At 36.0% G+C, this 26,660-nt stretch overlaps 1 protein-coding gene across 2 annotated transcripts in view; it reads right to left on the bottom strand.

Annotated features, from left to right (window-relative positions):
* Positions 1-7,690: 7,690 nt before the first annotated feature.
* Positions 7,691-26,660, bottom strand: part of LOC116005259 (proteasome adapter and scaffold protein ECM29) — a 26,888-nt gene continuing 7,918 nt past the window's right edge. For both annotated transcript variants that reach the window (XM_031245520.1, XM_031245521.1), the window contains exons 15-35: positions 24,026-24,404; positions 23,725-23,909; positions 23,546-23,618; positions 22,379-22,529; positions 21,584-21,753; positions 20,865-21,215; positions 20,474-20,641; positions 18,913-19,206; positions 18,439-18,615; positions 17,194-17,457; positions 16,236-16,334; positions 15,884-16,068; positions 14,701-15,036; positions 13,593-13,746; positions 13,292-13,402; positions 12,043-12,210; positions 10,597-10,693; positions 8,957-9,109; positions 8,759-8,871; positions 8,613-8,672; positions 7,691-8,121 (exon numbers count right to left, since the gene is read on the bottom strand). In XM_031245520.1, coding sequence (XP_031101380.1) covers positions 7,918-8,121; positions 8,613-8,672; positions 8,759-8,871; positions 8,957-9,109; positions 10,597-10,693; positions 12,043-12,210; positions 13,292-13,402; positions 13,593-13,746; positions 14,701-15,036; positions 15,884-16,068; positions 16,236-16,334; positions 17,194-17,457; positions 18,439-18,615; positions 18,913-19,206; positions 20,474-20,641; positions 20,865-21,215; positions 21,584-21,753; positions 22,379-22,529; positions 23,546-23,618; positions 23,725-23,909; positions 24,026-24,404 — 3,892 coding nt within the window. In that variant the 3' untranslated portion in view covers positions 7,691-7,917. The remainder of the gene's footprint in view (positions 8,122-8,612; positions 8,673-8,758; positions 8,872-8,956; positions 9,110-10,596; positions 10,694-12,042; positions 12,211-13,291; positions 13,403-13,592; positions 13,747-14,700; positions 15,037-15,883; positions 16,069-16,235; positions 16,335-17,193; positions 17,458-18,438; positions 18,616-18,912; positions 19,207-20,473; positions 20,642-20,864; positions 21,216-21,583; positions 21,754-22,378; positions 22,530-23,545; positions 23,619-23,724; positions 23,910-24,025; positions 24,405-26,660) is intronic.

Raw genomic sequence — 26,660 nt, 5'->3', positions numbered from 1 at the left:
TCCCTTTGGAAACAATGCTTGTTGTAGTATCCACCTTGATAGGTCGACCAACATTTTTTTCATCAGAAACTCGTCTTCAAAATATTCAATAGGCAGAGTCGGGAAACGCACCTAAGCTAACAATTTCTCTGTTTTATCATCTCTTGGGTCGAAATTGGGTTTCCATTCTTGAACTACCAAATAGTGGTCCAAGATTACCCAAGGTTCTTCGAACTTCGCGAATTCATAATCATGGAGGGATTCAAATTTAGCAAGAAAATAATCCAAGTCAAGAGTAATAAGCTCAAAACTTGCCTCTGGTTTCCACATCTTTTGAAGTCTCTGGAGCAAATATGAGTAGTTCACTTTCCTTCCAAGAACTCGGATAATGAGAGACCTCCGCCATGGACGACGAAACCTTGGCTTATCTTCTTTGGTGATCGGAACCATCGGGCAGTTTGGATCGGGGGGGTGGGGGGGGGACCTTCTCCCATTTCATCATCTTTGGACACCTCCTCCACCATTGGAGCCGCCACCGGAGTGTCTGTTCCTTCTTTCCTTGGCCATGCATGGGTTGGGGATGCCGTCGGGGTGCGCCATTGCCCAAAATCCGGTGATTTGAAACCCGCCGATAGGGGTGTTTCTTGAACTATCTCTTCTGACGGAGTTGGAGCATTCTTTACCGGCAGTTCATGCGCTCTCTTGGACTTCTTCGTGCAACGTCCTAGCATGTCTTGGTCTTCCGGCGACCGAGCGATCGCTGCCGGTGAAGACGTTTCAGAGAGTGATTCAGAGATAAAATCCATATCTCACACCATATTTGACCTCTATTATAAACTCATTAAATATCTATTAGTCCATTGATACTAAAGCTAAATCCAAATCCAGATTGGGGAAATATTTGATCCAATCATTAGTCTATAGACAACTGTGTGGACCACAAAAAAATACATTATTAATCCAGATAGGAGAATATTTAATCCAATCATTATTTTATGTACATAAAGTACATTATTTAAAACTATATTATTTGAGTACTGAAAATACATTATTTTGTATACTATCAAATAATATACATTCAGTACACAATTAATACGTTGTATTAATGAAAAATACATTATTTGAATACTGAAAATATATTATTCTGTATAGTGTATATTCAGTATTTGTATAATGTCCTTTTAATATATTAAAAATGTACTTTTTTATGATCTTCACAGCGTTGTGTGGATCATAATCCACATAAAAATTTGCCTATTTAATTTGATTAAGCAATTATTATGAACCCAAAACAAATATGAAAATATTTAAAACACAATTTATGATGAGACCCTGACTTGGATTCTAATTTTATGCCGAGTTTGAATTTTGAAGCACTATTAATTTGTTATATATCCTTATCAAAGCATCTTATAAATATCCTTTAAGAAAAAAAACATATATTGGGACAAGTGGCAATCAACCAAGTTAGTTAGACTGTTGAGTTAGTTAACCATAAAGTTACAAGTTTAACTCAACAAGAATATCCTATTGGCCTTCTTGATTTGAGCCGGGCTGATTAGCTATTGTTATGGAATATTTATTTAATATATGGAATCTCTATAGATGATGCGTATAATGATGAATGTAAATATGAGGGTGTAAATGTCGTTCCGCTGAGGATTGGGGGTATGGCACGTAGTTGTGTGAACTGAGAAATTCTAGGCACTAGAGTATTGAATGTACTAGAATCCAAGTAAATAATAATTAAGGCAGGGAAATAATAGGCAAGGTTGAAAAAATCGCTAGGCGCCCCCCAGGCGCCAGGGGGGCGCCTAGCGCCTAGAGCGCCTAGGCTTTAATTTGATTTTTTTTTTTTTTATAAAACAGATGGTGGGGTGGATGGAGATAAGCACACGTCCCTTTCTCAAGCATACATGTCATCCCACAAGCCCTCAACCACAATATATAATATAATATGTATGTATATATATATATTATCATCAATCTGCCATCAACCCAAATCCTATCTACCTCCCCAAATTTCTCCAAACATCCCCAAATCCTATCTTCACGAATCCTATCCTATTCTCCCAATTTATATATAAGATATAAAAGATGGAGGCAATGAAGATGAAGGCCCTGTTCGCCACTGACCGTACTCTCGGAGTCCCTTGCAGTTGCGCCTGGTCCTTCCTCCATCGCCAGCAACACCGCCAGCTGAGGTTTGAGGATGATGCAGGCTGTGACTTGTGAGTCCGTATTCCGGTGGTTCTCGGAGACTCCGGAGTAAATCTGAGATCGCGACTGGTTGAGGGAGATTAGCAGAGACGGAACACGGATGGCGGAGGCGGACGATTGGTTTGCACTTTGCAGCGATTCCAGTGACTTCGAATTAAAAAAAAAAAAAATCGGCCGTTGAATATTGCTCGGCCGGCTAGGCGGGCTAGGCGCCCGGCCGCGAAGAACACCGATTCTGGTGTTCTTCGACGCGGCGCCAGGCCGCCTAGCACCTAATCGGCGCCTAGGCGCGATTTTTACAACATTGATAATAGGAAAACAGATTAACTAATGAATAAACTATATGATAAAGAATGAGTCATATTAGGGGTATTGCAATCTTGATGTTCTAACAAATTCAGAATTAGGGAAAGAAGAATTAACCTAGGGATTTATGGGCAATGCACACAAGAATTCAATTCAGCTACTTTCGTAATCAATAAACGGAATTAGGCTAGGATTGCCCCACTTTTGTGATGCATCAATCATAGTCTTAAGCATCTAAGCATTGTAAGCCCCAAATTATCCCTATTCTCATAGTAGGAAAATTAGGTTGAAATTGGTAAGGTTCGAGGTATTCACCCAACTTTCGTTGTAATGAATCCATCTCCTAAACTAGCAATCAATTGTGGCCATCAATTAATGACAAGTAGAAATCAATCCCCAATTCAACATAAACCCTAGGTGAATAATTCAATCCTTTTATGTAATAATCACAAATTGAACATCAAGACTAACAATAGATCCCTAATCTAAACCCATAAACAAACTACTCACTCATTATTAAAGTAAGCAAAGCAAAGCAAGAATTAAATATTGAAATCATAATCTGAGAAATTAAAGAATTAAAAGGAAGAACTTTACTAACAATCTCGAATAATAAATCCAATCAAAACCACGATTCCAAACTTGCAAACGAATTCAAGTATGTATCTGAGCTATTCTATGCTATGGAAAACTCTAAAGAGAAGGAAAATTGTACTGAACTAAATTATTTTGTATACCCAAAAAGACTGCAGATTGCGTCATGAAATACTAGGCAGCAGCTGGGGTCACGGGCACCCTCACGGGCGGGATCGTTGCCGTGAGGTGCAGTGACCCGCTGCTATCCTCATTGGTGCTCACGGGCAGCCTCACGGCCGTAAGGTCGGCCGTGAGGTTCCCTCTTCGTTCGCCTTCTGACATTTTCGTGCTCCGTTGCTCCTTTCCAACCTTGGGTGGAATACTATGCTTCGAAAACTTGTCCAAGATGTCCAAAAATCCTTCCTTTGTTCCTCGTTCGTGAATAAACTAAGCTTAAGCAAATGTAATACACAAACGAGTCTCAAATTCACCAAGGTAAAGAAAATAAGCAACAAAACCAACTAAATTATGGGGCAAGTAATAGTATAAAATCAGATGTATCAATAGATTGGGCAGTCTTAGGGATTTAGGTAGGCAGACATATGGAAACTTGTTTCCTATTCGTAGTCTTCTAGCACCTATTTATAGGACTTTGTATTTTCTTTTCTATATGACAATATAAGACAGCATATTTAGAAATTTTCTCTTTACTTTCGTAACATGTTATCTGAGCCTGTACTATAAAGAATTTTTTTTCCTTTCACTTCTACTGTCGTCACCACCCACCTAGGGAGAAGTGCTGCAGTCCGTCAACCGTGCCGGCAAGTTTTGAGTCTCGTCTGACCAACTCGTGAGCCCCACACGCCGGCACTATCCGCTGACGCGTGTGGCTTTTCCGGTGACTGGAAATTTTTTTGGTTGGCAGTTCCTAGGTCGCCTAAGTCCCTTCTCTTCGGTTCTGGACTTAGTTTGGACCAGTGATTTTTGTTCTATGGTCAGATTGTTTCGTACCCCTTCAAGCTCCCTTTTTTGTGTGTTTTGTGATCTGTGTTGGTGCGTATGACTGAGTATAAATGTATTGTTGTTGTCTCGGGATCTTATGACGAAGAGGGTGATTGTGAGGGGCTTGCGTCTGGGGTCTCTACATTCTTGACCTCTAGAAGGATGGAGTCTTGTTTTGTGTTTTGGTGTTGTTTCTCAGTTTTGATACTCATTGTCATTTGGAGCATGCTTTCCATTCGTTGGTAAAGAATATGTGTCCTTCGGTTTAGAGTTTGTCTTCTTTACCTTGTGTGTCCAAGCTTGTATGGTCCACGTTGTGTTCACCCGGAGTTGCGGTATTGGTGGCTGTTAGGAATAAAATTGTAATAGTTTTGATGAGCCAATTTGTAATTTTAGAAATCCCCTATTTTATTTTTAGAGTATAGCTAGTTGACCCGAAAGTCAAAATCGTGACATAAATTTGTTCGAATTATTGTATCATAGAGTTAATTATGTCATGGGACTTGTAAATCGTTTGCTTCCATTTAAACACATAAGTATATGTGATGGAATGGAGAAGTTTATGCAAGAAGGCAGAAGTTCAAATCCTAAATTAAGCTTATCTATTTTTAAGCTTAATTTTAAGATAATGGAGGATGTTGTCGTGGATGTTTGGAGCAAGTCAAAGTGGAGGAAGTTTGTAAAGCCTACACTTGTTATGCCGTGGACCCATGTCCACCTTGCAAGGTGGACCTGGGTCTACATTCACATACACTATATTCTACATTCACAATTTGTAAACTCCACATTCACACATTATAGGATTATATGTTTAGTAACTATACTCTACATTCACATACACTATACTCTACATTCATAATTTGTAAACTCCACATTCACACATTCAAAACTCTATATTCACAGGTTCTATACTCCACATTCACAGGTTCTATACTCCACATTCACAACTTGAGAACTCCACATTCACACATTACAAGGCTACAAGTTGCTAGAACTTCTTAACTCTATTACAGATTACACATGCATAACTCTACACTCACATTTCTATACTCCATATTCACAATTTGAAACCTCCACATTCACACATTTCTGGACAACTCTACATTCACACAATCATAAATCTACATTCACGATTTCTATACTCTACATTCACACTTTGAAACCTCTACATTCACACATTTTTAGACAACTCTATATTCAGCAATATGTTTACTAAAAAAAAAAAAAGACGACAAAAACGACGTAGTTTTGGACCCAGGTCCACCTTGCAAGATGGACCTGGGTCCACAGCATAATTTGCCTAAAGCCTAATGCTACACCATACACTACATCAAGCAAAGAGAGAATAAATATATTATTCTAGTGATATTTACTTATTGGTTTAGAGCAAGTCAAAGTGGAGGAAGTTTGTAAAGCCTAATGCTACACCATACACTACATCAAGCAAAGAGAGAATAAATATATTATCCTAGTGATATTTACTTATTGGTTTAGCGTGACAACAAGAATTATTCAAAGTAAATATCTCTATGATGGTATAATTATCAAGAATTATGGTATAATTATCAATAATTATTCAAAGTAAATATCTCTATGATGGTATAATTATCAGTAGCACTTCTGGTCATTACATTTCGCAAAAACGAAAAGCTTTTTTCGGGGGGGCAACAATTTTTTAACTGAGTCATTTTTATTTGGGGAAAATCTTTTTCAAAAGACTTCTTCTTTTTTTTTTTTCTGCTAAGAATTATAGGACCCAATTCATTCAACAATTGGATTTTTGGAGTTATCGGGTTATTAGTCTATGATTTTTCTTTTTAACCATAGGAATACTTTCGGGAGCAGTGTGGGCTAACGAAGCGTGGGGATCTTATTGGAGTTGGGACCTAAAAGAAACTTGGGCTTTTATTACTTGGATTGTATTCGCAATTTTTTTACATACTCGAACAAATCTAAATTTGCAGAGTGTAAATTCCGGAATTGTCGCATCTATAGGCTTTCTTATAATTTGGATATGCTATTTTGGAGTCAATCTAGTAGGAATAGGTCTCCATAGTTATGGTTCATTTCCATCAACATCTAGTTGAATTCAAAAAACGTCCTTACAAATCTGAGTGTAGAAAGAGGGAGAGTACTAAGGAGTTGTGAAATCCTTGGTTGAGTGTAGCTGCGTGTGAGACACTTGGTTAGAACATAGTTTAGTGCAAAGAGCTCAAACCATAGTTTTGTGCAAAGAGCTCGCGTTGAGTGTAGCTTTGTGCGAGACACTCGGAAAGTGCTTATGTAGCACTAGTGTTTTCACTATTTGTATCTGGGTGAACGAGATAGTGGAATTCCCTCCTTAGATTGAAAGGAGAGGAGTGGACTAGGAGGATTACAACACCTCTGAACCATTATAAATCTTCGTCTCTATTTACTTTAGAGCACTTTATTCAGTTTGCATGCTTGACTCACTAACACATTTCATACTGTGTTGATTTATCCATTTGGGTTTGTGTGCTCCCACGCTCGCATTTGCTTCAAACTTTGCATACTTATTCTTTGAGCTATTTCAAGGCATTCAAACGTATTGAATGCCATATATCTCTTCAATTTTACGCAGATTTATTTTATAGCACTTTACCGTTCGAATATTGCACTGTGCATTTCAAGTTGAATTTATTCACTTGGAATTATTTTTATTGAAGTGTTATAAAGTTTTAATTTGTTAGAAAAGTCTATTCACTCCCCGCCCCCCAGACTTTTCACCACCCAATCGGGATCAACAGTAGCTTTCAAGGCTTCAAGCTTCCGATTCAAGGGGAGGGTCCAATTCCAAACTTGTTTGGTTCACGTTGAGTTCAACCACCTATACTTGCTCAACCTGATGAAGCACAAAGAGTCAATCCACCTCCACTGAGGCTCGATCTCATGACCTCCCATATGAGAGAGTCACTACATGCCATCTAAGCATAAAGTACTGGGCAATCAGGTATATTTGTTATGTTTGAGTTAGTTCGTTATTTAGTTATTTCGTTATCAGTTATTTGTGTAACAAGTTAGGCATGATTAATGTCTATGCTCCAACTTAAAGGAAAGTATTTTGGAATATTTCTTTAATATATGAAACCTCTATAGATTAGGCAGTCTTAGGAATTTAGGTAGGTAGACATATGAAAACTTGTTTCCTATTCGTAGTCTACTAGCACCTATTTATAAGGCTTTGTATTCTCTATTCTATATAACAATATAAGAAAGCATATTCAGAAATCTTCACTTTACTTCCGTAACAACTATGAATAACCTAAATTGATTTGGTCTTTCGTCAGACAGGGGCACAAGGCAAAATTTACCCAACACACACCCTTGTGCAAAAAAAAAAAAAAAAAATACTCATATACATTAAAAAAATATATATATTGCCCATTGAAAAACCCAGCCAAGTTGGTGAGACTGTTTAATTAGTAACTATAAAGTTCCCCAACGAGAACATCCTATTGACTTTCTTAATTTGAACCAAACCATTTAACTATATACATTCTAAGCTGATTTGACTTTTTGTGATCATTTATCAGTTAGGGACACAAATACTCTTAGTGACTATAGGTTTCTCTCGTGACTAAAAAAAAAAAGAAAGAAAAAAGAGCATATATTGATTATCTACCTCTTTTAATCCTTACAAAGCATGAATATAAAATCACCGGAGTGTCACTGTCTACGTCAAACGTTTTACCTAGTGCATGTGCAGCTACATATAAAATCTCATGGCACAATTTCGGCATTTCAGATATTTTTAATGGAAATTTTACCAATTAGTGATCTGTGTAGCTGAATGGAATCAAACTTTCAAAGCTTTCAAGCGGATATCCTTCCATTTTCTTCCAGAGTTTTTAGGATATCAATACATTTCTTCAACGTAGACTTTGCCTGCTCATTTTTTTCCATTTCAGCCACTTGCAAAAGCTCAGACCTAAATCCAATTTCTCTCAGCTGCAATGCTGGAGCTCCCGCTAGCAGATCTATGATTTCAAAAAGACACTCCGATGCAGATATATGGACCTGTGTTTATGCAATGGTAAAAGTAATGAGTCAATTAATGGAAGAACATGATATACATGCATACAAACGACATAGCAAGTATGTAGTTATAGGCCATAATATTTGTGTGATTGGCTCAACACTACTACCCAAGTAGCAGCTAAATTCCCGGTAATTTCTTTTCTACCAACCAAACAATGTAATTAATCATCTTGGTAATTTCTTTTCCATGGAATTTCAATTCCATTCCTCCTCAAATATTTTCCTCAAATAAATAAAAGTATCCAACAACTGTGTAGTGCCATCCTGAATCATACTGTCAAAAATATAGTGAATGTTTGGTGACAAACTTAATTGAGCAAGGCATCGACGATACTAGGTTGACAAAATGCAAATTGTAATTTCATAAGATAATGGATGAAGAAGACTAGATATACCTGGGCTATTTTAGTTGACAAAATGCAAATTGTAATTTCATAAGATAAAGAATGGATGAAGAAGACTAGATATACCTGGGCTATTTTAATTGTTCGTATACACTCGAGCACTTTGGAAGATGTCTCGAAGAACAACTGTTATTTAGCAGAAGAGTAACTTAGAACTCCAAGATCACAAATAATTTTTAGGATAATAAACAAAACCATGAGCTCTAAATCACCTCATGAACAAAAGAGATAATGCTTTCTTGAAGAGAAGAATCTTGGGCGTTGTTAATTGCATCCCGAAGCCTTGAACAGAGCTCTTTAATTGATGTGAAAACTGAGATTTTAACTGTCCAAAACATAGTGCATTATTACAAGAAAAAGAATGACTCGCATGAGAAGAAGAGATGAGCATCATTTGATTTGACAGTTACCTATCCATGGAACACTAGCTGAAAGTGAAATTGAGAAAACATTTAACAAGTTCTTCTGCTGTTCAAGGATATCATTCAACCTTGCTACATGTATGGCAGCAGTAATGCAATTCACAATTTTATCATGTCCTGTGGACCAATTTTCTTCCTCATCTGCAAAAATGTAGCGATTAAACCAACTACAAGAAAGAAGACTTCTTACATACTCCTAGGAATGGGGACCTGTGTTACTTCATCAACGCCAATCATTTAGGCCTAAAACCTCTTGGAGTCTTGGGGCATTCAAACCAGATCACACTATAGCCAAATTGAACGTCAGCAAAGCCTTACTGAGACTAATAGGCCAAAAGGAATTAGATTGATCCCAGGAACCAAGTCTAACACACATGATGCTATTGCTGATAAATAACAGCATAGGATGCAAATGCAATAACAAAAGGCCAGAACACAAAACTCGCATGTTTGCAGTTTGGGGAAAGAAGCTACGTGCAACCTACCTCTATTATCAGAGAGGATGTCAAATATTGCCAATTCATCTATGCATCAATAAAGTGTAAAAGTGCTTCCATGTATTGCAAATGTACGCACTAGTGATAATTAATGAAATGATTTTATATTTAATGTATTGCAAAAGTACGCACCACTGATAATTAATGAAATGATTTTATATTTAAAAACTTGACTATAGCACAACTAAGGAATAGAGCTAACTATAGAACTTCTATTCAAAAGGAAACCAGATGTACCACAAGCAGAAAAAAGCTTCTAGCATATGAACAAGAAAAAGTTAAAAATGGAAAAGTTTAGAGGACAATGGAAAAACAACTTCTAACAGCTTGTTTAGTGCAGAATGCTTTTAATTCCAGTATTCTGTATATGGATTTGTTAATCAAATCAAGCACAACATATAAAATTTCAAGCAAGGGTAGGCCAACTGAATTTTTGAATGCAATATAAACCTACCTAGTCAATATCCCTGTTTCAGCCAATACATCCAAAAGAAGTGAATTACATATGTAAATCCATTGTCTGATTTGTCACAAACAGTTAATGGAAAGTTTTGAAAATTAAGCCATGTGTGCATCCATATTCCTAAGATGCCGTAAAGTGACTAAAGTCACTAGATCTAAACCACAAATTTAAAAAGCAATCTAAGTCATGAGCTATGAATTATATTAATTTTCAGTCATTTAATGTACATGCATCATGCCAACATGCAACAATAAGACTTCTTGATGGTAAAATAGGAAAGGAGCCTATAATGCAGGTCATAAGTAAATTATCCTTCATTAATGACAAGATTAAACACCTAAGTTAGAGAAAGCATAAAATTATATGCTTGTATGTGTAATTTGATATAATTAGACATTTAAAGGTTAGAACTTCAGATCAGTAAGAATTACTCTTAGGTCAAAATAGAGGTAGAAAATCTGTGATACAAACTCCATATGCAGTAAAGGAAATCTTCATTATCATGGATCAAGCTCAGGGAACATATATTATACCTACTTCCCTAGGGTCAGATTAAGGTGTTATTTTTTAATTCTCAACAAGTTTTGTCATTGTTTGGAAAGTGTTAATTAGATTTCATAGTTTTCCCTACTTGTATTAGAAGATAACATGGTAGCTAAAGTAAATACCTGGTTTAACATCACCAGTTGAAGTTGTGCAGCACATTTCATGTAATAAGGGGAAAACCTTGCTGAAGAAGTCTAGATTACCAAATGCTTTAATAACCTAACAATAATATCAGATGGTGAAATTGCATCAATAACTAACAGAGAATGACGAAAGTTCCAAAGATAAATAACAAAACAGAAAGTCAGAATCCTATACTAAGTAATTATACTAAAACAGATACCAAATCATCATAAAAGAATGTACTCCAGCCACTTCATTTATTGCCTATTTAAAATCATGCTACAGTTAATGTACTCAAACCACTTTACTAATCACCTATTAAAAGCACAGTTAATCTAATCAAGAAGTAATATTAGCAAACAAGAACTACAACCACTTATTTCCTGGTAGATGAAATGAGGCAGTAGTTTGCTTTTAATCTGATGGAAGTGTATCATCATTATTAGCATAAGACCAAATAGCAGAAGAACAATCCAGAATGCATTTATTCACTTAAGATCAAATGGCAGGAGATGATCAATATTGATAAGCCCTAAAGAATATAAATTGCTATTGAAGGCATATAACCAAGAAGGTAGGTATTGATAAAGATACCAATTACTATCAATAGAAATACCAATTTACTTTTTATGTTCCTTCAGTTTGAGAAAGTAGTAATTCATCTCCTCAATTTAATGTTCCTTCATATTTCCTCTTTGCTCATGTAAGGTTTCCCCTTATAATTCCTTGGTGAAAAACTGAAAATTATCTACAACTTATTTAATACATTTCCACTCCAAAATGAGTGCTCATCACTAACTTGTGTGATTCTTATATCATTTGACCTTTGTGGAACACAATGGCAACAGCGTGCTCAGCACAAATATGAATATGGGAATGTGTAACTTAGGTAGAAGACGTTCTTCCCAGTTTTACTAGTTGCAACATGCAAAACACAAGGAAAAATTGAATCAAAGCATGTTTTGATTCTGTACCAAAAATAATCCAAGGAAAACAATTTTTGCAATCAGGGTTATTGGGGAGAAAGACAAATGGGAAGGGCTATTTCAAAATCCTTAGGTAAAACAAGAACAGCGCCAACATCTAAACCCCCGTTTTAACATTAGTGTCTATATAAGAGCTCATTCGGTACAAGGGGTTAGATTGACAATCCCTCTAAATCTTATGCTTGGTTTAATTTTGATACTTTGGATAAAATCAGGGATCACTCCTAAACATTTAAAACCAAAAAGTATCATAGCCATCTTAATGTATAGAAGTTCATTCAACAAAATTCTTGCCTTGGGAGTCTATAAGTAACTCCTATATCTGCTCTTTTTTGGCAAGTAATTCCTACACCTGCTATTATCTTCTTTCTTTATTCCATATTACTTTTCACTGTTCTATTCTTTTAAGTATGTAATTTCAGCAGTATTTGAATTTGATCAAAGCTGGTGACAGATTACCTGCTCAAGACAGTCAAAGGCAGCTTCACGATACTTGTTTGCTTTTTTAGTACATGCAGAAGATAAAAGATTCAAAATGGCAGTTGGTGTTTCAGGATCAGCAGCAGAAATTGCTTCATGGCTTGATTTACAAAGAGAAGATAATGCATACAGTAAGGCCTCTTTACCCTGCCAAAAAAATGCAAGAATTTTATCAGGTTAAACAGAAATGGAATATCCTCAGAACAAGCATAGACCAATCCATTGTACATCTGAAGCATCAAAACTACGAAACTAGAAAATTACAAGGTGAATATCTTTTATTAAGAAGTACCACAAAAGCATACTAGCAGCATAGCCATCGCTGCCATTATTATTCTTATTCTTATTATCAAGTGATGATGAGTCCCCATTTGTTGCGCTCTGAGGATCACCGGAGGAATCACCCTGAGCGCAACAGTTCCCCATTGGAATAGGGGAGATGGGCGGGGAATGAAGAATGGGTACGTGAGGACGATAGATGGCAATAATAGATGAAGAAGAAGAAGAAGAGAGAAATAATAGATGGCAATTATTTGCTATGCAATAATTCCACACATGCTGCCTAGTATGCTTTTTGATTGGTTCCCTTTGGTTGTCAAATGGCTATTCTATCTTTCCTTCTCTATAAAGCCCCTATCCACAAGAACAAAAACAAGTACTACCACAACAAAGGTTTCAGCACTGGTATTACCCCCGCTCAAACATTAGTTCCAAAAAAAACTGATATTGCATCAACAGTTCAACACGATGGTGGCCAAAGCCAGTTGTTTTTTTACTTATATTTTATGATTTTATCTGAAACTTTTCTTTTACTAGTAGCTTTATCAGAATATTTTTTTTTAAAAAAAAATATCCAAACCGAGAAACGTTAAATAGCTTAGACAGCGAGATAGAAGTTTACTAAGAACTTTCCATGAAAACAGATATTTTACCTATCAAATACATCATTGGCTCAAACATGTTATGCAATATACTTGACTAGAATCTTAAATTCTTATTAGAACACTGTATGTAGTGTTCCAGTTTACATTCATGAATAGATTCATACTAGTAAGTTAATTTCATTCATGCAGCACTTCAATGGATGAAAATACTGACTTCATCAATTGGAAAAAATATATATCACGTGATGAAGTTCACCCAAAAAAAAATAAAAAGGAAAAAAATCTAATGCCAAGGCAAGTCAACTTGTTCTAGCCTACTAACAATGTAACACCCAGAACCATACCTCCCATAAACGGCCAGGAATTTCCTTCATAAGAGATGTGAGCAACATATGATGGTGTGAAGACACTGAGTCACCGAGGACCTCACAGAGTTTCCTAATTGCCAGGGCTGCCTGCAGGAGAGCCAGTATTCGACATCAGTTAAAAAAAAAAACAAAAAAAAACAAAAAACAAAAAACAAAAAACAAAAACAAAAACAAAAAAAAAAACAAAAACAAAAACAAAAAACAAAACAAAAAAAAAAAAACAAACAAAACAAACAAAACAAAAAAAAAAAAAAAAAACAAAACAAAACAAGCAAACCTTCCTTTTACTTGACCATGAGGATGACATAATCCCTTCACTTGCGAAATTCACAACTTCAGCCAAATAGAGTTGAAGAGTTATTCGCTCACTATTCATATTCTCTTCCCACATTTCTTCATATAAACCAGAAACTGTCTTATCATCCTCAAATCTGCAGAAAATTCCACAGCTCCATTTACAAATATTGGTAAGCATGACATGCATGTTGGAACCTCAGAGTACAAGAGAGGATAAACTTAGAAATCATTCTGGTTTTCTAATCAATAACAAAAACATGGTAAATAATTACAAACAGAAAGAGAAGGTATTAGCAATTACAAACAGAAAAAGGTATTGGCAAATTATGTTTTAGTTTTACTGCAAAGGTATTTGAGAAAGCTAGTTACTTTTGACAAGGTTCATTCTTGCTGTGCATATTCTTAACTTATATCATCATTTTGTACGAGAGAAATCTTGTGTCACCAATCTGAACCACATCAGAATATATTCCTCTATTACCTAGATTATAATGACACATTATAGATTTCTCAAAAAAAAAAAAAAAAAAAAAAAAAAAAAGAATTGTTCAGCTTTGAATTTATTAGGTTACGTCATCATGGAGTGTAAACAATCAAGAATTAAACATTTTAGCCTCAGTTTACTATGCTTCTATCGTTCATAATGTTTGCTTCCTAGATTAATCTGAATATGACCTTCCAAACCAAGAAGTGGATATCTGAGTTACACTCTAGGGTGCTGAAACCTAAACTTAGACAAGTCAATGCATCATGGTTACAACTGGAATTTTTTCATATGCAACAGTGAAAGTGGTGCTTCTGTAGCAAAGTAATGTACCAAGTGGCTTTAAATGTGTAGCATTCAGAAGTCAAAATTATAAGAACAATGTATCTAGTTTGGAAAAATACATAACAGCTATTGCATATTACAACATCGCAAGAAAGACATAGCTAGGTTCACTTACACTCATATGGGGGGTGGATGGTGGGGGACGGGGGAACCTCTATACTTTGAGTTACAGTGATTAAAAATAAAAATTATGGCACAGCAGTAGAAAGTTCAAAGCAAGAAATGGTAGAAAAGCAAGAAATAGGTGCTTGAATTTGACCTTGAAATAAAAATAACAGGCACAGTTATGGCAGTATATCCACTCAAAATATCTGCAGCATTGGATGAGTAGCTTTTCAAAAGAATTGCACATGAAATCTGAGCACTTCTATCACCACTTTGCAAAGCAGCAGTATCCTCAATTAATTTCTGGGCCAGAGTAGGAGTAGCATATTTCAGTACTGTTGCACAAGCACTTGCAAACCCACGTTTTGCAGTAGCACTTTTTTCGTCCTTAACTGCATGAAATAGGAGCTTCAGTAGCGTGGGTATAAATGGCTTGATATCAGGACCAACTTTCTGAACCAATAAGCTTAAGAAACTCGCTACACCAACCCTGCAGATTGGAAGTGACCATCTTTATTAGGGTTATGGCTTGAATGGGATCACAGGGTAGCTGTGAAGCTATCATTCATTTTATATGGTGATAATCTTTATTCAGGTTTTTGTTTGAATAGGATCAGTTTAGACCAACTGCTCTAAAAATATCATGCTAGTGGTGCTACATGTGCAAGCAGAAATCAGATAAAATGGTAGTCAGAATATAGGTAATCAGCCTAAAAGTAATTAATCCAATCATTCGATGAGGATGAGAGATATCTCATACTGGAGTTTAAGAACAAAATACATGTGAGTGTTGATTGAATAGATAAATGCACTGATTTCTGATAACACTCTGGCAAATGTCATTGATTATCAGTGATATACTGAACTAGGCCATAACCCCGCCCAACCTAAACAGGATATGCTACAAAGATTATATTTCTCCATTCAATATTATTAAGTGAAAAATCTGTTATAAGCCATTGACTAGTATTTCTTTTTAATAACTTTAAATCAAGTATGTTTCAAATTTCAATCAACCTCTTCCTTTCCTATACTCTCATCATGTTACCACACTTTCTAACTGGTAAAATTTAACTAACAATTTATGCAAACTGTGTAATAAATAAGATTTAAAAGGTCATGCCTAGCACGTAAAGCTCCAGCATCTCACAAGACCAGAGGAAAAAAGACGTAAGATACCTTAATCCAGTTTTGAGAGGGGTTATTCTAGGGTTTGAAACTATGCCCCAACAGTCACTTAACAACAAAACTACAAACACACAATTGATTATGACATATACACATATACTCTATATAACATACACAAAATTCATAAACTGATAATATCTAAAATATACCTTGTGTTTAAGCCAACACCAATGCGAACCAGCTGAGAAACACGAGGAATCAATAATTCCAATGAATGAGCATCAATAATATCTATACAACGCTCAAGTGTTTCCCACATTGGAGAACTTTTGGCTATTGATATGCGTAAGTTTTCAAGTTTCTGTGTTTGTATTCCAACATTTGCAGCATGTAACTGAAAACGCATACAGAAAGAAATTAATCGATACAGACAATTCTGAAACATAAAGTCATAGTGAATTAGTGATTCAACATGAACTATTTTACATCCTCAAGCCAACTAAATTTGAAATAAGAACAAAAAATGATAGCAACACACAGATTGCAGAAAAATCACCAAACCTCAACATAGTTCAGTCCTTGGTCTTCCAGGCTTGATAAGCTTTCCAGCATGCAATAAACCAGGTCAGGCAAATGCGGGCGGAGTGAGATACCAGCACTCTGCAAATGTTATACAATGTATCAGAACAATGTGGTAAACTCATAATGTTTGAGCACCTACTGAAGGAGAATATATGGAAATATTTTAATAGATGGACCAAGAATTCCTTGAACATGAAAAAATATGGAATACAGAACATGAAATTCATATTACCCAGCCTACCCCTCACCAAAGGCACCTAAGTCGATGCGCACCTAAGTAAATGCACCAAAGTTTTCATACCCGAAGAATATAGGTAAATTGCATGTAAATCCTGAACAATGTTCATCATTGAATCATCAATATTAAACTGGAAAATCTGGTACAACATTCTGTGTTACACAACAACTTTCATGACACTTTTTCAAATAAATCAATCACCAAATTTGACAACGAAACCAACAATCACCATGACAGTGAAACCTTCAATCTCTTATATGAGCCAACCCATTGCCAGTGCTCTATTTAATAGATTACTTTAAAAGTAAGAGCTGGTTAAGCTATGCATGTGCAAGTAGTTGTTCACTTGTACTTTGTATCTTGTATCTGTGGCACACAGGAAATGAATGTAGCAAAATGCATGAAAACGAAAACAACTTTGGATCCTTACTTGAGTGGCATCTTAAGGACTGTTGGAGTCCAATTAATTCAAATGGACAAAACATCACATTGCTCTTTCTCCCATCAGTAATTTCTCAAGAAAAAGTAGATGTAAATAACATAAAAATTATTCATTTTGTTCTGCTGTCAACTTCCATGTGAAGGATTCACATATGCAATGAATAAATTAATTCAGAAGTAAAAGGGACCCCAAAAACAATTTTAAGGAATAAGAAATATGATGTTTACTCAGTAGCCATTTTTTAGCAGTTACTTAACCTTTGCTAGCTTTGTAATCACTCCAATGGAGGCCTTGCGAATGTTTTCAACTTTGCTCATTATACCTTCTGTAATCAACAAGGGCAATACAATATCCATTGCTAGTTTTGCATCCAAGATTTCAGTGAGAGAGACATCGCATAATCTCTGTGTTAATGAAGTGACAGCACGGCATAATCTATCACCAGCATTCCGTACCGATTCCTTGATGTCATCCATGGCACGAAAAGCAGCACTCCATATTCTTCTCAAATACTTCTTAACCTTCAAAAAAAATAATGAATAAATAATAAATAAAGGAAAGTTTTAACCTTAAAAATGCAACCCAAAAAATGTATAATAGAAAAAATCACAAGTATATCTTGAGATTCTCTAGATAAGATAACAACCAACATTAGAGCTCAAAAGCCAATATTAAAATGTCATAAGTTCGTAAGTTGTTATACACTGCAGTATTTTTTTAAATGGAGGGTCAAGGGTGCTTATAGAAGTGTAACTAAAGATTTACAATGAAGTTCATGACCTCATCAATTTCTTTATGGATCCTAAACCACCAAAATTGAAGTTTCTTAACCAATTGTGTTTCAACACACAAGCATTTGATGTTATCCCCTCAAAACAACCTCATGTGTTCCCCTCCAAAGTAGCCAGATTCAGTACTACAGCATTACAAAAGATGAAATCTGAATGACAAATTGTTGCTCATGGATGCAAATTATGAAAGCGGATGGTCACAACAGATTCAAAATGACTAAAATGGGCAAAATTCTATATGGCCAACACAAGAATTTGAACTAAAACCCAAAATTCTAAAGTTATCTTTGTAATGTTAAAACTGTTGTCTATATGGGCAACACAAGAATTTGAATAGGGATAAAAGGAACACAATGAGGCAGGAATTATCTCGCTACATTAGCAATGGTATTGAGAAAATCAGAGGCATTACTAGGACAACTTCCAGTGTTAAAGTAAAGATGCATCCCACACTGTCATGACACGAGCATATTCAAAGCATTTATTAAGTCCTATTAACAAATCCCTAGAATTCCTTACTCCCAAGCACACTGTGCAAGTACCTTCAACATGTACCCCAATCTGTTTTCTTTCTTTATGATATGTGGTTTTTTTATAGATGTTTGTGCATTAGTAGATCACTAGCAATCCTAATTGTCACCTTTCTAAAGAATGACCAACAAGATAATTGCCACTTAATTCCCTGTCAACATAGCAAAACAAGATAAGAACCTGATCAAATTTTCTCCCTTGTATTATATCTGAAAGTGCAAGGCAAGAAGCCTCCCGTGAACGCCAAAGTCTAGATCCACACTGGACCAAAAGATCTTCAATAATAAGGTCAAGATGTTCGTCAATAGTCTTCTTTGAATCTGCAACCAGCGATCTCCAGATGTGCATCATTGCATCCTAAAGTAAAACAAAAACTGAGCCTTATGAGATAAAAGTAACTTAGTAACCCATCAATACTTGCCACACCCATCCCCCAAAACATAAATAAACAAAAAAATAAATAGGAAGAAAGCAGCACTTAGGGTATAGACTATCGAAACAAAGGTGCAAATAAAGTAGAGCCAAAGTTTCCTAGCAAGTAATAACCTGATCAGATGGCATATAGATTATTGGTTTGATAATAAGTAATCAACTATGACATTTGGCAGTCTTAGAATGCATGTGAGCTCCCAAAAGGTTTGAATATCCATATACCTGCACATTTTTATCAGGATCATATTGGTAGCGAAAAAGTCTTGGAATCAGAGAATGTAAGTATGGTTGTAGAGCATCCCCTGCATATTTGGCTATCTTAGAAAACCCAAAAGCAGCACCTCTTTTAGAATGCATAGAGGATTGGTAATTAGCTAAATCCATGAATTTATAGATCAAGTCTGGCTGCCCCATCTCATTAGCCAAATTACAAAGTTCCTTATAAGTACTCAGCTTCCCGCCAGTAGGACTTTCACCAATCAAACCTTCTTGAAACACTTCAGAATCTTCAACAAGCTAAAAAGGGAAAAAGAAGAAAGTGGTCAAAAGTAAGTGTATCGTTTAGAGTAACGTTAAAGAAAGAAGCTCGGAGTCCATTAAGTACAACAAGCATATGCCAAGGACCTTGTAGTCAAGTGGCTTAGACATGAGACTCTATCAGCAAGTTTGGTTCACAAATTGGATTTTGGGGAAAAAGAAATTCTATTCCATAGGGAATAGAATAGGCCAAGAACAAAATAGGAATTCTATTCCATTGTTTAGTTAGCTAAAGGAATAAACTTTAGGAATTGTATTTTAGTGTTTGATTGATTTAAGAAATAGAAATGAAATATTCAAAAGACAAAAATACCCAATTGCTAAATATTATATATTTAAGGGAAAAGGTGTCAAATAGGCCCTCGAACTTTAGCTGAAAAGTTAATTAGCACCCTCAACTTTTTAAAGGTGCAATTACACCCATCAACAATTCATTTTGATGCAATGAAGCCCAAAAACAAGTTAATGACCTGCTATCACATGTCATTAGGGATCCGGCCACCCTCCTGCGATTTTTCAAGCAAAAAAGTGACCGTGGCCGGTGAACGGCGACTAGCAAATGGTCGCCGGTCACAGAGAAGGAAAAGGCGACCACAGTGGTCGCCTTACCCGGTTGAGAAGGCGACCACTGTGGTCGCCTTTTCCTTCTCCGTGACCGGCGACCGTTCGTCGGTCGCCGGTCACTTTTTTGCTTGAAAAATCGCAGGAGGGTAGCCGGATCCTAATGACCTGTGATAGCAGGTTATTAACCGGTTCTTGGGCTTCATTGCATTAAAATGAATTGTTGATGGGTATAATTGCACCTTTAAAAAATTGAGGGGGCTAATTGACTTTTAAGCTAAAATTCGAGGGCCTATTTGACCCTTTTCTCTATATTTAAATATATTATTATTACATGCATGCGCGCACATGTATGTATGTATACACATATGCATATATACATACAAGCGCGCGCGCACACACAAATTTATTTGGATATTAATTAAATGAGGGCAATTAATGCACTACAAGAAAAAAAGGTATTCTTGTGATTTGTGAACTTAGAAAAAGCTAATGTCATGGCCCCCTAGGAATGGCTATTCTCCTTGCAAAGGAATAGCTCAATCCAAGAAATCCTATTTCATTACAGGCTTATTCTGTGAATCGATCATGTATATGAAGGTCTCAAGTTCACTCTACATTTTCCTCAGTCACATTGGGGAAAAATAAATGAAAAAAACAAGTACAAACAGAATATGATACCAACCTTAAGTGCTCTTTTCCTCTTCCCCGAGCCAGTTAAGGTACCAACAAGAGCATCAACTAAGTTTTTCTTCATAGAAGCATCACCAATCTCATATACAATGCTAAGACCTTGAGATGCCAGCTCCTGTATGAGCTCATTCTGCTCTGCTAGAAGGTGTGAAAACGCCTCCTGAATTCAGTATAAGCAGTGTCTCAGACAATTCTTAGCAATGCATGAGTGAGAAACTACAGATAGTGCATATACAAGTAGCTTAAGTCCTAGTTCCATCTTTTTAAGAATGTTATTTAAATAAATAAATAAAAAGAAGAAGAAACCAACAAATAAATATGGTGGAACAGTGTGGGAAGTCAGAGTGCAGAGTATTGAAGTTCAGATTACAAAAACAATAAACCTGGATGTTTGGAAGCAGTTTCTGGATAGTTGGATGGTGGCCACAATATATTGTCAGTGATAGTAGCCATACAGTTCCAGCACAACGCTCCTCCTTTCGGCTACTGTATAATAGAACATCAAAGAGCTTTCTGGTAATTGCATCTCTAACAATATCACGAACATCATCATCACTTTTGTCAGAGTCCATATTGATAGAACTTGGCAACGAGGAAAGGACATTTCCCATCAAAAAATTTGAACTCATAGAAAGAGAAGTATAGTTCGTTTTAAGAATCATATCAACAGTCACAGGGACACCACCCCATAAAAATGCAAGAGCTTCCCCAGCAGCAAACAAGATATCTTCTACCTGATCAACTCAAAAATTAGGAAAAGACGAGGCTAAAAAAATAAAGCATTTAATATTTTATATTTATGCAGCAGTCTCCATGAAGTATGGTGCTTATCCTCTGCACTTATAGTTGAAGAAACAAGGTTCTCTCCACATTTGAGAGAGAAAAGGGAGTTTAAGAAAGCAAATAAAAATAAAAATGCAAAGGAAAATATTCAGGATAGATACTTGAAAGATTTCCACCAATCCTTTCTTTTCCAGAAAAATCTCATTAATGCTGAAGAGAAGTAATAGGAAACTAAACAGGAAAAGGCATCTTCTAGAAAATGCTGAAACACAAAGAAAAGAAAACTATCTACTGAGAGAACATGTAGAATTTCACCTACCTTTGAGCGGCAAAGGCTAAAAATCAGATCAAGGGCATTATTTAAATGTGCAGAGGAACTCTCCTTAAAAGATAGATGCCCCAAGGATATAACAATCCTTTGAACAGCTTTAATATCATCACCGGCAAGAAGCTTGATCAATTTTGTATTCAAAGTGGTCAATATGGCAACTGCAATTTAGAGTTTACTATTAAAACCTCAGGTTAACAAAGGGGGTGTTTGGTTCAAACATGGGAATCAGAATTAAAAAATTTAAAAAAAAAAAAATTAATTAAATTTAAAAAAAAAAAAAAAAAAAAAAAGTTCGTAATTGGAATCGGTTTTAGTAAAAGTATGTTGTATATTCAGTAGTAAGCTAGAATCAGAATCATTACTGAAATTAATTTTTAAAAACAAAACAAACCAAAAAAAAACAAAAAGGAAAACACGAAACAAAAACAACAAATCTTTACGCATATAGTCTTATTTCCATAAATCTAATGTAAAAGATAAATATCATTATTCGCGTAACATGAATACATGATGTAAAAAAAAATCAAAACTGATCAACATTTGATAACTAATAAGAAATGAATCCCTAAATGGCTAAATGAAATAGGTAATGGATTTTTTTTTTTTTAATTTCAAGGGAAATTGAATACCATTCAGACTCATTAAAAGTGGTCAACCAAATATATTTATGACTTCCGTTCCGATTCCTTGCCTCTAAACTAATGAACCAAATAACCCCAAAATAGGGATCCCAAATCTATTATCTTTATGCATTCTCCAGATACATTATACATAGCAGCACACCTGGATCGGATCCGTGAAGCAATGGAGGCAGTGGAACAGAAAGTCCAACATGACCTAGTGCTTGCATTGCTATAGAAGCCAATGAAGGAGTCTCCAAGTTAACAACATCAGTTAGACACTTAAGTACACTTTGAAGCAATGACTCTGGAATCTGCAAGAAAGAAGGGTGAAAACAGAGTAAAGGGCATAGAAATCTCCTGAATATGAGAATATCATAGTTTGCATGATCATTGTTTTTGAATGCTAATTGTTACATTTTGGAAATGTCTTCCTACAAAAGATATGTATAGCCATATAGGACTCAAAAGTAGGGACTAACTCTATAAAAAGCACTTGTCAACAAATGAAATTCTAGATCAAAAGCATTAAATCTCTCAAATGGTAACAACGGGAGAAAAGTTTCCTAAACCCAAAGTAACCTCGAATTACAAAAAGAGACAGCAAGTAGGTTCATAACTATATAAAAGGTCAGTTGTACATGGAGCTTAGAATATCAACACCTTCTGATCTATCACTAGGCTCTATTTTTACGCAAAAAGATTAAGCTGCCAAAGAAGTATGTTTCTATCCATGAAAAGGGTTCAATAACATGAAATATCTTCTGTTTCTTTCTTCCTAAATAGCTCACATGAGACCAGGAAATAATATAGCGTAAAGGTATAACTTGTTTTCCAACCATTCAAGCATAGCAAAAAAGGAAAGGGAAAAAAAAAAAAAAAGACTCCATGCTGTCTGGCATTTACCAAAGCATTCAAAAGTGAATAAAATTATTTAAAAATAACTCCTAAACCAACAATCAATTTTATCTTCTTCCATCTCATCCTCTGAACACATCTTGTAATCACCCAAAACAGATTGCATTAACCACTTAATGGCTGAGACAAGTACTCTAGTAGCCTAGAACACAAGTTAAGAGAAAATGGGATTTCTAGAAACTTTATCTAGACTGATTGTTTCATGTCAAGCATCAAGGAAGAAAGGCATGATATTATCTACCAGACACCATGTCCTACAGCTGTTTTCTTTCCTTCTTTTTCCCACAGAAAAACAATAAGTCATGCTGCCTTTAACTATAGCATGTTTTTTAATATCAAGAATATGATTACATGTAACAGGGACGTGCATTCATTTGGTAGAACTGAAAAATAAAATGGTTGCAGAACTTACACAAGGTGTTCTTGACATGCAATTTGCAGTAATATATCCCAGAGCACACAGAAGTCCATGTTCCATCTCAAACCTAGAAAGAGATGACATTTAACTTTGTAATAAGTTTAAACTGTTGCCCCGACTTTACAGAAATATTGTTAAAACTTAAAAGTCCATATGCTTTTAATTGCTACAACCTTAACTTAGGTGCTGCACTAACAGAGGATATCAAATCTTGAACAAGGTTAGATAAAGTGTCAAGAGGAAGTGAACAAGAAGCAATTCCAAGTAAGCGTGATATAGATTCACGTGTATCAAAGTCAATATGGCCCAGATATTTCTTCAACCAAGACACTTTGTCTGCATAGCGAGTTGCTATCACCTGTCAATTTAAAGCATACTTAAAAGTGAGCATGAAATATATTTCAGAATGAAAACAGGATGGGGAATCTGTAACATCATTTTACAATTGTAAAGTTTATGCATCCATTAACCTACTTGGGGAATAGAGGAAGCAATTGTTATTAATGCATTAGAGGCATTAGCGTGCAGCTCAACAGAGCCTTCATATGCCATTGCATGCTCTAGCAGCAGACAGAATCGGTCCACTGAACATGGATATTCAGAATCTTCCGGCAAATCATATTCTTTCTCTTCTGCCACAAAGCACTTCAACAAAAACTTGATCATAGCAACGTAAGATTTAGAAGGAAAGAGAAGCGTTGTCTCCCCAACACTAGTGGAATGCAGAACTGCTGGGTGCTGTGCAATTATATAGTTTAGCATATCAGAAAGTTTGGGGTAATGCAAATTGCTATTTTGGCTAACAGCCTTCCTTTGATCTTCATCAAGACATAATCCTTCCAAAGCAATTTCCCTTTAGAAAAAATATACACATATTTTGTCAGAAAAGTGGAATTATGTATAGCAATTGAACCCCAGAATCAAATAAAATACTACCAACATACTGCATACAACAATTGGATTCAGAGTGATGACAGATACAGTGGCACGTTATTTTATTATGAAAGGAAATATGCATTTTCCCTACAGTGAACCACACATCTGATCTTCCAGCTAAAACATAATATTCTGCATATCTCTATCTTCAAGTTTACTAGGAGTCCAAATTTCTAGAGTTAGGTAATGATCCCTTCATAATTTTCTTTTTCTGAAGGGGAAATAACACTTTTAGTCACTCAAGTGTAGTTGAGTAGATTTAGTAAGTGGCAGATTTGGTCCCTAAAGTTTTAACGAAACCCTAATTTAAGAAACCAAATCTGCCACTTCACTAAGAATTTAAGGACTAAATCGACACCACAAATAACTAACAGACTAAATCTATACTATGGCCACAACTCAGGGACTAAATCAAGGTTGCAAAAATCGCTAGGCGTTCCTCGGGCACCTAGTGCTAGGCGCCCATTTTTAAAAAAAAAATTAAAAAATTTGATAATTATAAACTATTTAATACTTTTAAATTAATACTAAAATATAGAGAAATAGGGTGTTAGTTAAGAGAATTACTCTTAGCCCTAGGTTTTGGTGTTAGGAATCTGTAGCTAGGATTAGTTCTTGTCTTGTATAAATAGCTCTACTCTTCTTGTACATATAAACAGAACATCACATAGAATATATAGAAAATACTAGTGGAGTTTTCTAGTTAGTTCATTGTTTAACATGGTATCAGAGCCCAGTGGGCATTGATCTGCGTAAGGAGGCGACGCCGCTGGAGGAAGCGGAGCCGCCACGTGACGCCGCAGATCGGAGCTCCGGTGACCACGCGCCGGCGCGTGAGGCTTTTTCCGATGACCTTTTTGGCAGAAAATCATCTTCTCCGACTCGTCCTAATGAGCCCATTTCCTCGTGGTGTCACTTGTGAGCGTTTTCATCAGCTTTTTGAAGCTCCATCTCTCTGTTTCACCTTCGGCGAGCTAAGTTGTGGCTAGCAGTGTGAAATTGGTGGTAGCTGGCAGTTGATGATGGACAGTGTGCGACAGCCTGGGTTGGATCAAACTTCGGCAGCGTTGTTCTGGAGGCAGAGTTGCAGGCAGAGAGGGTGAATCGGTTTGTGTTGGAGTATGAAGCTGATAAAGTTGATAAGGGGAATAATTAGGCAGTAGGTTTTTGTTTTGAGTTGTTTGGTTTATCTTATTAATAAGTCTTGAGGGTTTGTGTTTGGTTTATCATATTGTTGTCACTTGTTTTAAGTTAATTTAGTATGGGGTTAGTGTCATATTCGGAGCAGTGCCAGGGTATGATTCAGTCCATATTAAATGTGAGTAAACAGGGGTGTTGCAGTGATGGGTAGCACAGGTGCCAAGAGTGGTGCGAACCTGGCATATGCCGTGGCTGTTGTGGAAGGCTGGCGACTGAAGAAGAATGGTTCAGGAGGAACCAGTTTGTGTGCACGCAACAAGAACACAGGAAAACACTCGTGTTAGGCAGCGGTGATAAGGATTTGGGGTGTGAGAGGCAGGTGCGCTGTGGTTGTGGTGTTTGGCCTAGTTTTTAACTCTGTAGAAGTTTTGTTGGTGCGACGAGGTGCATTGTGGACTGACTTGGCACAGCATGGTTCGAAGGTTCAAGTGGTTCAAAACTTATGGTTCTAGATGTAGAGTCTTATGGTTCATGTGATACATATGTAACAAGTTGGGCATGATTGAAATCTATGCTCCAACTTGAGGAGGGGTGTTAGAGAAATAGGGTGTTAATTGAGAGAATTACTCTTAGCCCTAGGTTTTGGTGTTAGGAATCTGTGGCTAGGATTAGCTCTTGTCTTGTATAAATAGCTCTACTCTTCCTGTACATATGACCAGAATATCACACAGAATGTATACAAAATACTAGTTGAGTACTTGAGTTTTCTAGTTAGTTCATTGCTACAAATATTAACCTAAAAAACAACTAGAATTGTAAATTGTATAAAGAATTAAAAATTTAAAGAATCAAAAATTCAAAACACAATTCCACAAAATCACAACTCACAAAGTATCAATATTAGAGTAGCTGGTTTCAAATTTTTTTTTATACATTTCTTGGGTTTGCGACCGATTTGAACGATTTAGGATTAATTCGCTCAAAATGACGTCTTTATGAGCGAAGTAACCCATTTAAAAAAAAAAAAAAAAAA

This window comes from Ipomoea triloba, chromosome 14, assembly GCF_003576645.1.
Source record: "Ipomoea triloba cultivar NCNSP0323 chromosome 14, ASM357664v1".
NCBI classification, from domain to species: Eukaryota; Viridiplantae; Streptophyta; class Magnoliopsida; order Solanales; family Convolvulaceae; genus Ipomoea; species Ipomoea triloba.
The sequence above is the reverse complement of the archived record's forward strand: the minus strand, read 5'-3'. Positions and strand labels throughout refer to the sequence as shown.